At 45.9% G+C, this 14,638-nt stretch overlaps 1 protein-coding gene across 3 annotated transcripts in view; it reads left to right on the top strand.

The window, feature by feature from the left end:
* TOM1L2 (target of myb1 like 2 membrane trafficking protein) overlaps nt 1-14,638 on the top strand; it is a 52,244-nt gene that overhangs the window by 7,935 nt on the left and 29,671 nt on the right. For all 3 annotated transcript variants that reach the window (XM_088527780.1, XM_088527779.1, XM_088527778.1), the window contains exons 2-3: nt 12,350-12,434; nt 13,144-13,222. In XM_088527780.1, coding sequence (XP_088383906.1) covers nt 12,350-12,434; nt 13,144-13,222 — 164 coding nt within the window. The remainder of the gene's footprint in view (nt 1-12,349; nt 12,435-13,143; nt 13,223-14,638) is intronic.

The raw sequence follows: 14,638 nt of genomic DNA, 5'->3' as shown, positions 1-14,638 counted from the left end.
ATTAGGGATCCTATCCAAAAAGTCGAGCCTGAGGCTTTCAGCTGCAGTAAAGTTTTGACAGAGATGATGCAAAAATGAGGTAATATTTTGTAACTCATCCTTCCAAAAGGCCTCTACTCCCCCACCTTCATTTTGTAAGAGCTACTAAGTCAGTTCCTTCTGGACTGAAATCAAGCAGGTAAAATCTTAGCCCAAGTCTTTGTTTTAGGAATCTTATATAGCAGCAGAAGAGATGAATGAAGCTGATACCATGAACATCTGTGGGCTTGATGCAAACTCTTTTCTTTCCCATACAGGGAGCTGTCCAGAATCGGTATTCCTCAGTGTTCCCGAAAAAAAGAGTTTGCTGAGCAGTTACCTGAAAGTGAAGAACTTAATCACCCAGTCAGGTGCTGATTTAAGATTAGGGAAGAAAACAGTGTAAACTCTGCTGAAATATTTCATTTGTAGTGAATCTTGAGATCAGTCTCCACATTGTGACCAGTTATTGCCTGAACAGTCTCTAATAGTCTCCCAAGCAATTATTACGTGGCAGAGGGATGGTAATAAGAGGATTGCTAATGAAAGCTAGGGGTTAAGCAGAATCCAGGATATATTTGATTTTTTGCGTACCCCTATCTCTTGTCCAAGCTGTTGTAATAAATAGCTTGTTTTTTTCATTATCTTCAAGCTGCCCTTTCTGTACTGACTTTCAGTTCTTCTAATTAGAGGGTATTTCAGTGAAAAGAGCGATTGCAGACCTTTGTGAAATTTTCTGCTAGTACAAATAATGGTAAATCTGAAATCATTTATTAGACAAGAAGTTGTTATGGCAACTATAAGATGGCTGGCTAATCAGAGAGTGAGATCAGTTTTTATTTACAAGCGTAATGAGCAATTAAGTTTGAGCAGCTGTCAGACTTGGAAAGTGATTAAAGTTCAGCAAACAACCCAAATGGGTCAGCGTTCAGTTCTGGTGCTTTTCTGACACTGCCGCTTGATCATGTGTGTGTTTTAGCTCCTATAATTAAAACTGCCTTCACAATCTCTATCTATGCCAATGACTTGGCATAGCCGGTAAGGAGGGAAAATTCCCTCCTCCGTGCAGGTTCCTTGGAGGATCCCGGCAGCTCCCGGGGTGTCGCATGCGCCGCGTGGCTGGAAGCGCTGCCTGCGTGTGCACAGGAGCCCCGCGCAGGTCCTGGCTTGCACGGCCATCTCCAGGACAGAGACCAGTTCTGGGCTCCACAGGGCAAGAGGGATGTGGAGCTGCTGGAGAGAGTCCAGTGCAGGGCCACAAGGATGATCAGGGGCCTGGAACATCTGCCCTATGAGGAGAGGCTGAGGGAGCTGGGCCTGTTCAGCCTGGAGAAGAGAAGGCTGAGAGGGGACCTGAGCAGTGTCCAGAAGTACCTCAAGGGAGGCAGTGAGGAGGATGGGGCTGGTCTCTTTTCAGTAGTGGCCACTGACAGAACTAAAGGTAATGGCCACAAACTGAAGCACCAAAAGTTCCACAGGAACTTAAGGAAAAATTTCTTACCAGTGAGGGTGACAGAGCCCTGGAACAGGCTGCCCAGAGAGGTTGTGGAGTCTCCTTCTCTGGAGATCTTCAAACCCGCTTGGACGCAGTCCTGTGCCACGTGCTCTAGGTGACCCTGCGTGTGCAGGGGGTTGGACTAGATGATCTCTAGAGGTCCCTTCCAACCCTAAGCATTCTATGATTCTATGACACCCAAACGGGGACAGCCTCGTGCAACAGATTTTACACCTACGAAGGCCACACAAGGCATCGCTGCGCTGGGGTGGGTTGCTTAGGAAGCTGCTGCTGGAGTCGGGGGAAAATATGCACCAAAGAGCTTGGGAGAGTCTTGGTTCACCCAGAAATGCCTGGGAACACCCAAAGAGCTTAACCTTAATAGGCAGTAAAGCTCAAGCTTTTGGCTAATCACCCAGGGAACGAGGCCAGGCCAGCGCCTTCGCAGATGCTCATTGCTTTTCCAAAGGGAAGCAGGAGCAGCATTCCCTAGCAGTGCCATGCTGCCGTGTTGCCTATTCGTTATTCAGTATCCTGCAACTTCCCTGTGTTACTGTATTCACAAGCTGTAAGCACCATATTATGAGTTTTTTCAGGATATACTAGTGCAGCCTTTTCATTTGCTAGGATATACCTCCCTGTTTCAATTAGTAAATAAGCCAAATTGCTTGGATGCCATGCTGAAAATCTGTGTTCTAGTTAAAATTTCCAGCTGTCCAAGGATGAATAGAGTTGTTTTCCAAAAGTATGCTGCAATCCTCCGATACATTTACATTATTTTTAATTTTACAGTGCTACAGTATTGTGTAATATAATACATGCTGTTACAGTAGGACATAAAATGTGTTGAGACAGTTCGTTACTTAAAGAATTAACTAAGTAGCATGACTCAAGTAAAATGATGTAAAATGAAATGCATCTGCGTACGTGAGCTAAACTTCTGGTGTTTACGTTCTCTATCCCTCAGTCTTTTCAGGTTTGTCTGCAGCAGCGACACACGAGAACCAGGGCTGTGGGAGCGGAGTTGGATTTTCATGGGGTTGTTAGAGACCAAGAATCTCCATTTCTCAGCGCGTGCAAGACGGAACTGCGCTCGTGTCCTGCTGTGCTTGTTGCCTGGTTTGCACTCGGGTTTCCTGAGAAGATCATGGGGCAATGCTGAGCCTTTAATCATTAGCAGGACTAGTTAGCTTGGCTTGTTGGAACAGGCAGTTGGCAACTGCGTGCTTGCAGTGACAGCAGCATTGGCAGCAGTTCCCCCCGTTATCCCAGCCAGCTCCGTCCAGCTTCCCCTGCTCCCTTTAGCATATTCCAGAGGCTAGTTTTCAAACCGTGTGCATACAGGAGAATTCCAACAGGATAGGAACTAGTTGCATTTTTTACAGGCCCATTCTCATCCGTTAGAGCAGTGTGAAGGAAGGCTGCAATGCTGAAGAGCAACCTGAGGCATCTCACGCTGGAAAACACACATTGCCAGACCCCAAAACCTGCTGCCTTCTCACTGCCTTGTTCTCTCCCACTTGTGGGTTAATTGGAGCTTTTCAGCAGCTGCTGAGCTCTCACTTCCCTAGTTGTAGACAATTAGGAACGCTGGGTGAGGGAGCATTAGCATGAAGTAATCCTAGTGCAAGGTTTGTTTAGTTCCATTGATAACACATTTTAATTATCTTGTACGAATATTTACTTAAAAATAGGTTGCAGCGTGCTGCAGTTGAAGAGTAAACTTGCTCTTGTAACTGCTTTCTCTGTAGGAATGACAGATTTTGCCTTTTTTTTTCCTCTCACCAACTGTAATTAGTGTTTTCAGTTTATTTTGAGCATGTGAGAATGCAGGCAATTGACTCTAGGAGTGACCTGTGGGGGGAAAAATAAAGCAATGCTAATGCTGGAGCCTGGTGGATTATCTTTGCTGTATAGTTTGTTTGCAGCAAACAACGTGTTGCAAGTGAGCGGGCGAGAGGAGGAGTTTTTAATATATGGGGATGGATTTTTAGACTTTGCAGCTGACGTGGATTAAAAATTCTTAGAACATTTCATCCATGAAAGGCAATTAGTTTTGTTTTATGAATATGAAAAGCACGTAGCTTGTAAGTACTGGAGTGAAGTCCCAAGTGAGTTATTAGAACTTGCTTTACTCATGTAGTACAAAATTAGCCATCAGGAGCTGATGGATTTCAAATATAGCTCACTGACACACTGATCATCCATAACTTTTCATAAAAGCTCCTTTTTTTCAGTCTCACCTGTAATTGCTCCATGCTGTTGGTTTCAAGTCCTCAGTGGAGCAACTAGCTGCAGATCAGAAGACTCCTTGCTCTTGATTGCACTCACAGCATTTTGTGAAACTGCGATCCCAAAGTGTCATCCTGGGGTTCCAGCGGCCCTGGATGGTAAAACTCAGCATCTGTATATGTTGAATGTTCTTCTTTCTCTCTCTTTCCTCCTAGTGAAAGCTCAGTGGCCACAGTCATTCCTCTACCTTTTACGTGGGGTATCCTTTTGCTACTTTTTCTGCCAAGTTTTGAAGTGATTTGCAAACAGGTTGTTTAAGGAAATGCCACACTGGTGTTTGGTATGATTCTTATAAAAACAAAAAGCTTATAAAAAGCTTGTCGGTATGATGTTCGGTATGATTCTTATAAAAAAAAGCAGTGGAGCTTTAGGTATACTCACCAACAAAGAAGCTGAGAAATAAAGTGCCACGTTCAGCTGCTCTGTGGTCCAGAGTTGTCTTTCGTGGTGAGAAAAGCTTCTCAGCTACTAATAGATGTTTCAAGAAAGACTACTTCCTACAGTAGGTTTATTTTTTTCTGGATTTTTTGAATAAGAATTAGCCAAAACCCAGCTATTAAGTTATTTTCCATTAAAAATATGTGCATATTTTGGTGAATATGCCTTGGTGAATGTGCCGTATTCATCTAGTGTGGCTCCGTTTTAATATTTGCAGTGCTCAGTTAAGGAGCTGTCAGGGTTACTGCAGTCATCCCTAATTCTTGGGGAAATACAAACCCTTTGGCGAGGAGTAGGCTGAAATTCAAGTTCTGCCCGTGGACATGAGTAAACGGTGATGGATTTGGTGTACAACACGGGCTGCCTTGCTGTGGTCAAAAGGTGGAGGAGCTTTGCTGTGCTGATAAATTTGCCCATATGGAGCCATATGGACAAGTTCTAGTTACTTGCAGTGTAATAAAGAAAAGGCAAATCCAAGGGAGAATATTTTGTCACCCGAAAGGTTTTAATTTATGCTTTTGTGCCTCTCATCCAGGGAAGAAAAATGGACACTCGGAGCATGATAATATTAGACTCGTGGAAGTGCTGCCTAATAGATCACAGCCGTTTGCGAGCTGGCAAGCGCCCCTCTCCTCGCTGCAGCGTTACAGGGGGACCGTCGGTCATAAGATGTGACACGTCATTAAAAAAACATAGATTTGTTGCCCTCCTACAGTAAATCACATGGTAAACATCTCCATTCAGATCCCTTAAACCCCATTGATATACAGCAAACATTTTAAACTGCTTTGGCACTCCCGATGGAAGGCGTTGGCGCATTGATCGGGGAGAGCAGCGCGACGCCGTGAACGCTGCGGCTTTGCAGCGGGCAAGGTCAGTGCCTCTGCTCCGAGCTTTGGGGAAAAGGGCCTCTGAATCATGCAAACGGCTCGACGAGCAGAGAGCTGTGTTCGTATGACCTAGTTCTGAAGGACAGCTATTTGCGGTACATGGGTCAACGTGGCAGCCTTAATGAGTGTACAGCACAGAGCAGGAAGGGTTTGGGTTTGGTTGTTTTTCAAGCTGTCTGGAATGAGGAAGTCTGAAGGGTATTTTTGTGTTAAAGAAGCAGTGGTCTCTTTCTGCCATCTGTTTTGAAAGAGGGAGACTTACATACACATGTCACTCTGCAAAGCATGGTGTCAGCAGCAACAATTTCTGCTGATGGAGGAGCTTCAGCGAGAAGAATCATAACAAAAGCTTTCCTTGCTTAGAAACACACTGCTCAGATTCCTGTTGCCTTTAAGGGCTGTGACTAAATCATCGTTTCTGCCCAGGATGAACTATATTTGAGTACAGAAACTGCCCGGACTTGGCTGTCCTGTTGGGGCATTTCAGCATAGATTCAGTAGCTGTAGTACTGTAAAGTCAGTCCACTTTTAAAACCTGCAAATACGTCGAGACCTATAAGGTGTGATAAATTAAGCCATTCAGGCCGATAAGATCTCCCACTGACCTTGACATTATTGTAAGAATTTCTGTTTTGATTTTCTCTGTGTTCAGGTAGAGCTCAGATCTGAGTATAGAAGGAAAATCTGCTGTACAGTCATTAATATTTGTTTAGTATGTTTTAATCCATTCAGCTTGCTTTGCTTCTGAAGCTGCTGCTCAGCTGTGCTCAGTGAATCAGCTGTAGTTTCCTGCTCCCAAGGGGCTGAATTTCTGGGGGACATTAAGCAGTATCTGTTCATTAAGCAGTATCTGTTCATTAAGCAGTGTCTGTTCTGCAGAGTACCTAAATCACAGCAGCAACATCTGTAAATATAATATTTAAAGGCACTATTTTTGCATATTGCATATTCTGTTTGCAGTTGGGATGAGCTGGAAGATAGATTTAAAGAAATTTGGCATTTGGTTGGCAGCTTTGGAAAGAATAATACCTGGAAGTTAATTGGGGAAAACGAGAGTTGCCACAGTTAGCCCTGTGCCTTCAGCCTGCGTTTGAGCTAAACGCTCCTGTGGGTTGCACGTGTGCGTATCTCCAGATTCCCTTGCTATTTGCTTTTAATGTGGACCCCACACTCATTCCAGACATCGATGATTCATTTATTCAACCCCAGAAACTTGTGCGCGGCAATCAGTGCGGACAGATGACTTCATCCCGAGGAGGTTCAATGTGAGCACGGCTAAAATCAATGGAAAAGTCGCGGCGGGCAGCGTGGATGACCAGTGCGGCTGCAGCACAACCCAAATCACGTTTTTCCATAATGCCTTCAGCTCAGATTGAGCCCGTTCGTTCTAGCTGACTGGCTTTTCTTTGGAAGTGTGAAGCTCAGCATTTTCAGAGAAGTGTGAAATAAGGAGTGTAGAAAAAGGACTTGGAGCAGCGAGGTGGCTAATTGAAAAATGCTATTGGAGCTTTGCTTTCTAACAAAGAATCTGGCTTTTTTTTAATGAATAAGTCACTTCAGTGGTTGGTTTTGATCTTGAGTTTTGAATGAGTCACTTTTTTTTTAATAGCATTTTGATAAAAAAAGAAGAAAAAAACTTCCTCTTGGTTGCCCTAATGTGCTTGTCTTTTTAAGATGTGGTTGTGATTGGCTCTGTGATTGCCTTCAAAGGCAAATGTGTAGAAAGCCAGAAGGGATTGTTAGGTCCAGGGCTGCCCAGTGTATTATTTTAGTGGATCTCTGTCTTCCAAGTCTTGAACTTAACAGCCATGAGGTGGCCAAGATTTTTAGTTTTATCTTTGTTTTGCTTGGAGAGCTGAAATCTGCTTTTGTGGTGACTGCATATGGTCTTCCCTCAGGTCTTACTGATGGAACCGCGTAGGTCATTGATGATTTATGGAATTCAGGAGAGACAAGGGCACTCGCAAAACATAACGTTGCTTGAAAGCAAGACAGTTCTATAAGCTACAGCCCAGAGAAGAGATGTTACCCCTTATCCAGTAGCACCTCTTCCCCGGTGAGCTATTTTGTGTTTTGCATTGCTTTTGTGAAAACCCTGTTTGTCTGGAGAGACCTTTGTCCCTTCTGCCAAAGCGTTTGATAGAGCACGTTGGGCATGCGGCTATGGAGGCAGCTCTACTGGGCATGGGCACCGGCTAGGATGGAGGTAACAGCAACAGGGAGCTGATGTTGTAGCTCCTCCTGTTCGCTGCCACATAATATGGAAAATGAAATACAACACTGACAGTTTGAGCAGCTAATTTGGGTCCTGGAGCACCACTGGGAGGCAGGTGAGCTGTAAAGAGGCAAGACAGGGATTTAAGATCTGCAGTCTTCAGAGCTTCTAAGAGTTTTTTGAAAAATGATGTTTTATGCTACTGGATAACCAAAAGACAGCAGGAAGTCTTAAATTTGGAGTGTCAGAGAGTAATTGGAAAAAATGAACTTTTTTGCTTCTGGATTTCTATAATACGGTGCATTGGTGTGCATGATCCTTGCGTAACCAGAAGGCGATGTTTCAGGTGTGCTTCTTGCCATCTCAAAAATATGAATCAAGAGTCTTTGCAGAAACATCTGGAAAAGCCCCACAAGGGAAAACTGATTTGTCCGAGCACAAAGATCCGTTGTTGAAGAGATTCTGGAATTCAGACAGGAAACAGCACCGTTCCGCTGTTGTCGGTTAGCGTGGCTGCTAACTGGTGCAAAACGTAACTCCTTGCCTTTTCTCCCAAGCATGTTAGCAGCCCCACAATGGGTTATTCATATTTACAGGCAGACCTCTTCATGGAATGCTGAAGGTTGGAAGGGACCTCTAGGGATCATCTAGTCCAACCCCCTGCACACGCAGGGTCACCTAGAGCACGTGGCACAGGACTGCGTCCAAGCGGGTTTGAAGATCTCCAGAGAAGGAGACTCCACAACCTCTCTGGGCAGCCTGTTCCAGTGCTCTGGCACCCTCACTGGTAAGAAATTTTTCCTTAAGTTCCTGTGGAACTTTTGGTGCTTCAGTTTGTGGCCATTACCTCTAGTTCTGTCAGTGGCCACTACTGAAAAGAGACCAGCACCATCCTCCTCACTGCCTCCCTTGAGGTACTTCTAGACACTGCTCAGGTCCCCTCTCAGCCTTCTCTTCTCCAGGCTGAACAGGCCCAGCTCCCTCAGCCTCTCCTCACAGGGCAGATGTTCCAGGCCCCTGATCATCCTTGTAGCCCTGTGCTGGACTCTCTCCTTTGGGAGAGGCTTTTATCCTGCTCCTGCCCACTGTGGTCCTGCTGCTGGAGTCACTCCTCCATGTTTTCAGCAGACAGTATTTCACACAGCTGCATGGAGATGTGTGTGCTGAGAGGGTTAGATAACACGCAGGCTTCAACTCGCCGTCTCGGTCCAGCTCAATCCTGACGAAAACCCTCCGTCTCCAAGAGCAACTGCAGTGTAAAGGTCAGGGAAGAGCTGGGAGTTCTTCGTTAGCTGATCCACAAAGTCACGTTTTCAGACTGGCATCAACACTGTAGCTAGAGCAGCAGCAGCGTGGACCGTGTCCGACAGGGCCGCGCGATCCCTTGTCTCGAGGACGCTCTGTTTCGCTGTCGCGTGCTGACTTTCGAGGTGTGTTCGAGGCGGGTGGTGAAAGCTGGTTCTCTTCCTGGGTTTACAGTAGCTTTCCTGGCGTGGCCCGCGCAGCCTGTTTTCCACGGAGCGCTTCCATGGACGTGTCGGACGGGATTTCCTTGTGGTGACGTCTCCGAGGTCGGAGCAGGGTGCCCGGGGAGAGGTCGGCCAGACACACGGAGGCTGTTTGGCGCTGCCCTGTAGAGCTTTCTGCATGCTCTAAAACGTGTGTGATCTCAACATGAGCTTGAAAATAGGGAGACTGCCATTTGGGAGACGCTGGGAATGGAGACACAGGAGTTAGATCTCAGATGGAAGGTGTGAATGAGGAAACAACATTATTTTTTCTCCTTTTCCTCAAAGATTAGAGACAAGCCCGTATTTGCATGCGCGGATGCAGCGTCCAAGCTCCACAGCGTCGGGCACGGAACGACAGATTGTGTCTACCAGAACACCCAGGCTTAATTTGGGAAACATGGTTGGACCTGATAACATTTTATCTGCGAAAGAGAGGGGGTTTCTGATAACGGTGCCGTTGGGATCACGCCTGGGCGTGTGACAGCAGCTCCCGGCCCTGCCGCAGCCCCCGCGGTGACACCCGCTCCGAGGTGCTCCCTGTTCAGGAGCTGCTCGGGGCACCTTGGGCACCCAGGGTAGGAGGCAGCAGCGCTTCTGTTACGCACATAAACCTTTCCATAAACCCTCCATGTAGGGAAGGGAGAGGCAGGAAAGGCTCCTACACATTTATTTCCTCCCTTATTAAACATCTCTTCTGTTGTGCAATTCCTGCAGCGGTGTTTTAGAGCACCGGTGCCATTCAGACTGGCTTTCCGTGAGATTGAAGGAGACTGGGGACCTGATATTTTTTCCAAAGAGTATTCCATGAAGAAAGCAGGTCCTGCCTGCCCGGTTCTGGGACAGCTTCCAAACTCTGTTTAATCCTGTCAGTGGTATCAAGCTACTGTTGAGGAGGGGCCTGAGAGCCACGAGATTATCAGCATCAATGATACTTCCACTGTATCCAAAAAATAGTGCACAGGTTACTGAGAAATTTTAATGTACTTCACTTTTTGAGGTGCTGGACAGGGATTCTCCTAAGAGTGTAGATGGAGCTGAGTTGTGTCTTTGGGGATCCAGGAATTCATCCTTGTGCAGAGCTGCTCCTAACACTCGCTTTCACTAGTAACATTTGGTTCTTCAGTTTTATCTAGAGTTTTATTGCTATGGAAAGTGAAGTGCCTTCACAACTCCTACTTATTTATCTCCATAAAGTCTATGTTGCTTTGGAAGACACTTTATTTAACGTTAAAAAACTCCTTAATGTTCGGAGATGAAAAAAATTGCTGCATCTGCTGTGCTGCAAGAGGAGGCGATCACCAAAGCGCAAAGGATTTATAAGCACAGTGCTGCAAAATGAGAGATTATGCCTTAAATAGAGGGTGTTTCTTAATCTGGGCAGTTGATTTGTTTTCTTAATCTAAAAATGTATTAACAAAATTCATGTGTTCTCAACAGCGTTTGACATCAGGCAGAGACTTAGCAATATTCATACTTTACAGTTCTGCTATAACCACTTCTTAAAAATGATTGGGGAAATTGCTGACCCTGTGCAAAGTTGTCCTAGCAGCCCGTTCATTCATTGCTCTTGTAAAACCCGCTTAGTTAAGGTTCGTTGGGACAAAATGTGTATGTGGCACCACTCTACAGCAAAAAAAAAGTGCAGTATATGGGAGATAGCACAGGAATGCAGCCTCATTCATACCTCCTTTTCCGGGTACCCTAGGGAAAAGGGAATCTCTTCCCCCAAAAGTTCGGTTACTAACATTTTATTTTTGCATCTCTATTCTTTAGTTAGTGCAATACGTGGTTGAGACTGTGTGGGTTTAAGACATACAGTCGTCTTTTTTAGAATTACTTCTTTTCCCCTTGGGTAATTTTAAATTCGAACCAGAGTTGGGAGCTAATTTTAGTTTCTTTTCCAGTGACAAGGAGCGCGCAGGCACTTGTCATCTGCAGCCGCTCGTCCTTTGTAGTGTGTGTGACCCAGATTTGCTGCTGCGGGGGTTAACTGCCTGCAAAGGAGTCCGAGGCTGCGGGATTTGTTTGAAAAACAGCATTACATGGCAGTGAATTAAAAGCCTGTAAAATTGTTACAGGACCAAAACACAGATCTTGATCGCTGGGGAGTGAGGGGATATTTCACATAAACAAAGCTGGTGATGCCACAAGAGGAAATTCTGCATTCTCCCAACCTCCTTTTGCATCCCAAGTCTCAGAAGCTGTGCAGTGATTTACTGTGTGCCTTGTACACTGTGTATCCCGAAGGTAGCAGGGGTCTGCAAAGAATGGTCCCCTTTCCTGAGACCTCCTTTTCCAAGCTCTTCTCTATGCTGTGGAGATCAGTGGCTTGCTTGTGGCATTCTCAGCTTGGATTTGGCATATGCTCGCTGTTTTTCCTTCAAATTTCTACAGTTATTCTCCCTGGAAGAGCTGCTTTAGACACCATTCTAGGGTAGACAAGTCATTGAAAATTCAATTACCCATAGATATAGTCTTTCTCCAGATAATGTCCCATAATTATGGCCTGTGAACATCTATAGCCTCAGACATAGTAAGAGAAAAGTTAATAGAAAAAAATGTTGGTAAACAGAAAAAGAGATTTGTGAAGTCCTTGGAGCTAAACAGAGCCTGCCTGATCCAGGGGACAAACTGGGATCTGACACAGAGCTTGAAGGATGGCGAAGGGAAGATGGTACCTCAGCTTTTGCTTCTGCTTAGAAATGTTTAAACGTGCTTAGAAGTCTTTTCTTGGTTTATTTTATGTTAAAAAGCCTTGATCTCCTTAACCCTGCTGGCTCTCCAAACCTAGACTAATCGAGGATGGATGTTTGCCTCCAACGTGCTCCTTTTGGATCTGTGTGGCCAGCGGGCCCACACTCCTGAATTCAAACCCTGCGGTGCGGATCGGTGTTGACTGCGGGAAACGGGAGAAAATCAGGGGATGTCGTGGGTGCCACCAGGCAGATCTTGATTTAGGAGGAAATCCCAAGGAGGAAACAGTCCTTGTCAACTGATTGTTTGAAGTTATGGTTGTGCTCCCCTTGCGTTGTCCATAAATTGCCCCGCCAGCCGTTGGCATCTGCTGGTGTCCCAGAGCCGTAGGTCACGCTGCGCGTGCGACCAACGCGCCACGCAAACGGGGAGGAAGCGCTTGGGAGCGCGAGGACGACGAGTTCTGCCCAGGACGGGGACGTAGAGCCCCTCCAGCATGAGAGGAGGATGAGGGACGGAGCGCAGGGCGGGAGGAAGCAACGCCCAGGCTCTGGACAGCAGGTATTGAAGGAGCACAGTATCAGAGTAAAAGGGTCCCTGGCAGAAAAAGAAGGGCCCTAACTGATACCATCAGGAAGAAAGGTTTGACATTGCTTAGAGTCAGGAGGGAAAGGTGTGACTTTTTATTTTTCTTTCCAGTTCAAAGTAAGCAAAGATGGACTGAAGTATAGTACCGCATCAGGAAGATGTGCACGGATTTCTTTCTTTATTTTTTTCTTTTTTTTCTCCTTTACAGAAAAGGCCACAGATGGCTCTCTGCAGAGTGAAGACTGGACACTTAACATGGAGATCTGTGACATTATCAATGAGACAGAAGAAGGGTATGTGCTATTTCAGCAGACTCTGAAAGGTTCATGAGCACCTTCATCTGGCCAGCTGCTCTCAGCATGTGAGGAGGTGCCACGAGTCTGGGGGGCAGGTGCTTGTAATTTAAATGCAGTTTACATAGTGCATGCAGGCTGCTCGCTTTTCCTGCTCCTAACCCATTCTAGAAAAAAAAAGTGCTGTTTGATGCATCATTTTCTGTGGTAGGTCTGTGGTTGATATGAAAAACATGTGCTAAGCATCCTGTTCAAGGGGGTGCCAAGTCTCTACTTCTAGGGTTCTTGTTTTTGGCAGGTGTATGTCTTCCCAGTGCTGCAATGTTATTCGTTTCAGGTAATAGAGAGCTTCTCTGATGCACCTCCTGCTTCAGCATCGGAAAAGCTCTGCTGCTTGCAGTTTGCAGGAGAACTGATCACTGCTGTTATGCCCTGGGCCTTTTTCTGAGTGACTGTCAATCTTTCCTGCTTGATCAACATCCTGCCATTTCAGAGGCCTCAGGCATTGCTCTGGCCTTGACTCCTATGATATCTTGTCTTCTCACATAATTCTACACGACCTAGTCTGGTCGTTGTCAAGTTATCTGAAGTTAACACACATGCTTCTGTCCAGCTGGAAACAGTAATGTAGGATTTACCTTTTCCTGCAGTCTGACATGTGAAAAGAGTGTCTGAACTGCCTTTTTAAAATGGTCTCTTTCTCCTTCAGCCCAAAGGATGCCATTCGAGCACTGAAGAAGAGGCTGAATGGAAACAAAAATTACAGAGAGGTCATGCTGGCTCTGACGGTGAGTGGGGGCAGGCTGGAATGTCTCAAAAGGGCAGATCCCTTTTCTTATGTCATTGCCCTTTCCTGGCACTCTCTTGTGTGTACACACTCTTTGCTTTAACAGCCACTGCTCTCTCCTTTTCTTCTCTCCAGTTGCCTCCTCACTTCCTTGGGAGAATTGCTGGAAGCTTTTCATAGCATTGTGATGACCAGATTATTTTTTAATTTCTGAGGGGGCTCTTATCCATCCCGAGTACTGACTTAAGGAAAGGCAAATTAGCCCAAATGGGATTGTGTACCCTGGGGGGCCTTCCCCCCTACTCTCATCTACCTGTACCCAGATGTTTCTCCACTCCAAGGCAGCAGCTGCAGACTTACCTCCGAGTGAGGATGATGAACTTGCCATAGTTTTAGCTTCATAGGTAACTGCTGCACAATTTCCCTTGTGAATGGCTCTATGTAGGAGACTCGTATTAATTTATGCTGATCTAATTTCACCCAGCAAAGCCTCAATTATACTCCGTGCATTCATGCAGCTCTGCTGGGGTGTGAGATAATTTGCAAGTGACCTTTCCTACCGCTGACTTTAGCGAGGGCTTTCCTGGGTAATGCAGCACTCCAGAGAACGGGGGCCGGGCAGGCTCTGCGCTGCAGCAGTGAGGGATGAGCTACATGGAGTGACACAGCTCTGGGCAGGGGATCTGTGTGATTCTTCCAGAGAGCCCTTGTTGCATCTCCCTGATGAAGCGTGACTCTACTTTCTGTCTTACTGCCATTTCTTATCCTGGATTGTCATTTTGACAGATTACCAGGGACCAAACCATGAGATTATCCGTTGTTCAAGAAAAAGGGGAATTCATCAGGAATGAGTCCGTGTCATCATGGCCGATGAAAGTAGCTGGAGTAGGAGAGTAATTACAAACTCCTCAGATGCAGAACTTCAGTGGTTATTAGGCATGGCTGCAAGGAGAAGTGACGCATTAGATTTATCTCCATGCTAATCATGTTCTTCAGAGAAAAATCAACAGCTGCTCTTCCATGGCAATTGAATGGCAAGTGGAAGGTGCCTCCAGCAAGGTTGCAGGGGGAAAATGTGTCAAAGTATAACCTGTCAGAGCATTCACAAGGGAGTGTTTTGAGTGAATGATGATCATTCACCTGCGTTCCCAGCTCTAAAACAGGGCTTGTAGCTCAGAGCAACCTGGTGCAGCTGTGTTCTAGGTATATAGGAAATGGTGGAAAGCTCCAACTTGAAGCTTTCTCCCTGTGACTGGAGGTCCTCTCTCTTACGTGCTCATGATGTGGTGCTCTGTGTATTTAGCTGTTCAGCTGCATAGGTTAGGAAGTTCTGCTTTGAAGAGCAAATTTGTATTGCTTTGCCTTGAAAACGGGCACAGGTAGATCACACAAGTGCCCCATTTATTACTGGTTTATG

Source organism: Tinamus guttatus, unplaced genomic scaffold (genome assembly GCF_059628265.1).
Source record: "Tinamus guttatus ecotype Peru unplaced genomic scaffold, ASM5962826v1 Tinamus_guttatus_pri_ptg000291l, whole genome shotgun sequence".
NCBI lineage: Eukaryota > Metazoa > Chordata > Aves > Tinamiformes > Tinamidae > Tinamus > Tinamus guttatus.
This window is presented reverse-complemented; position numbering and strand designations above follow the sequence as displayed.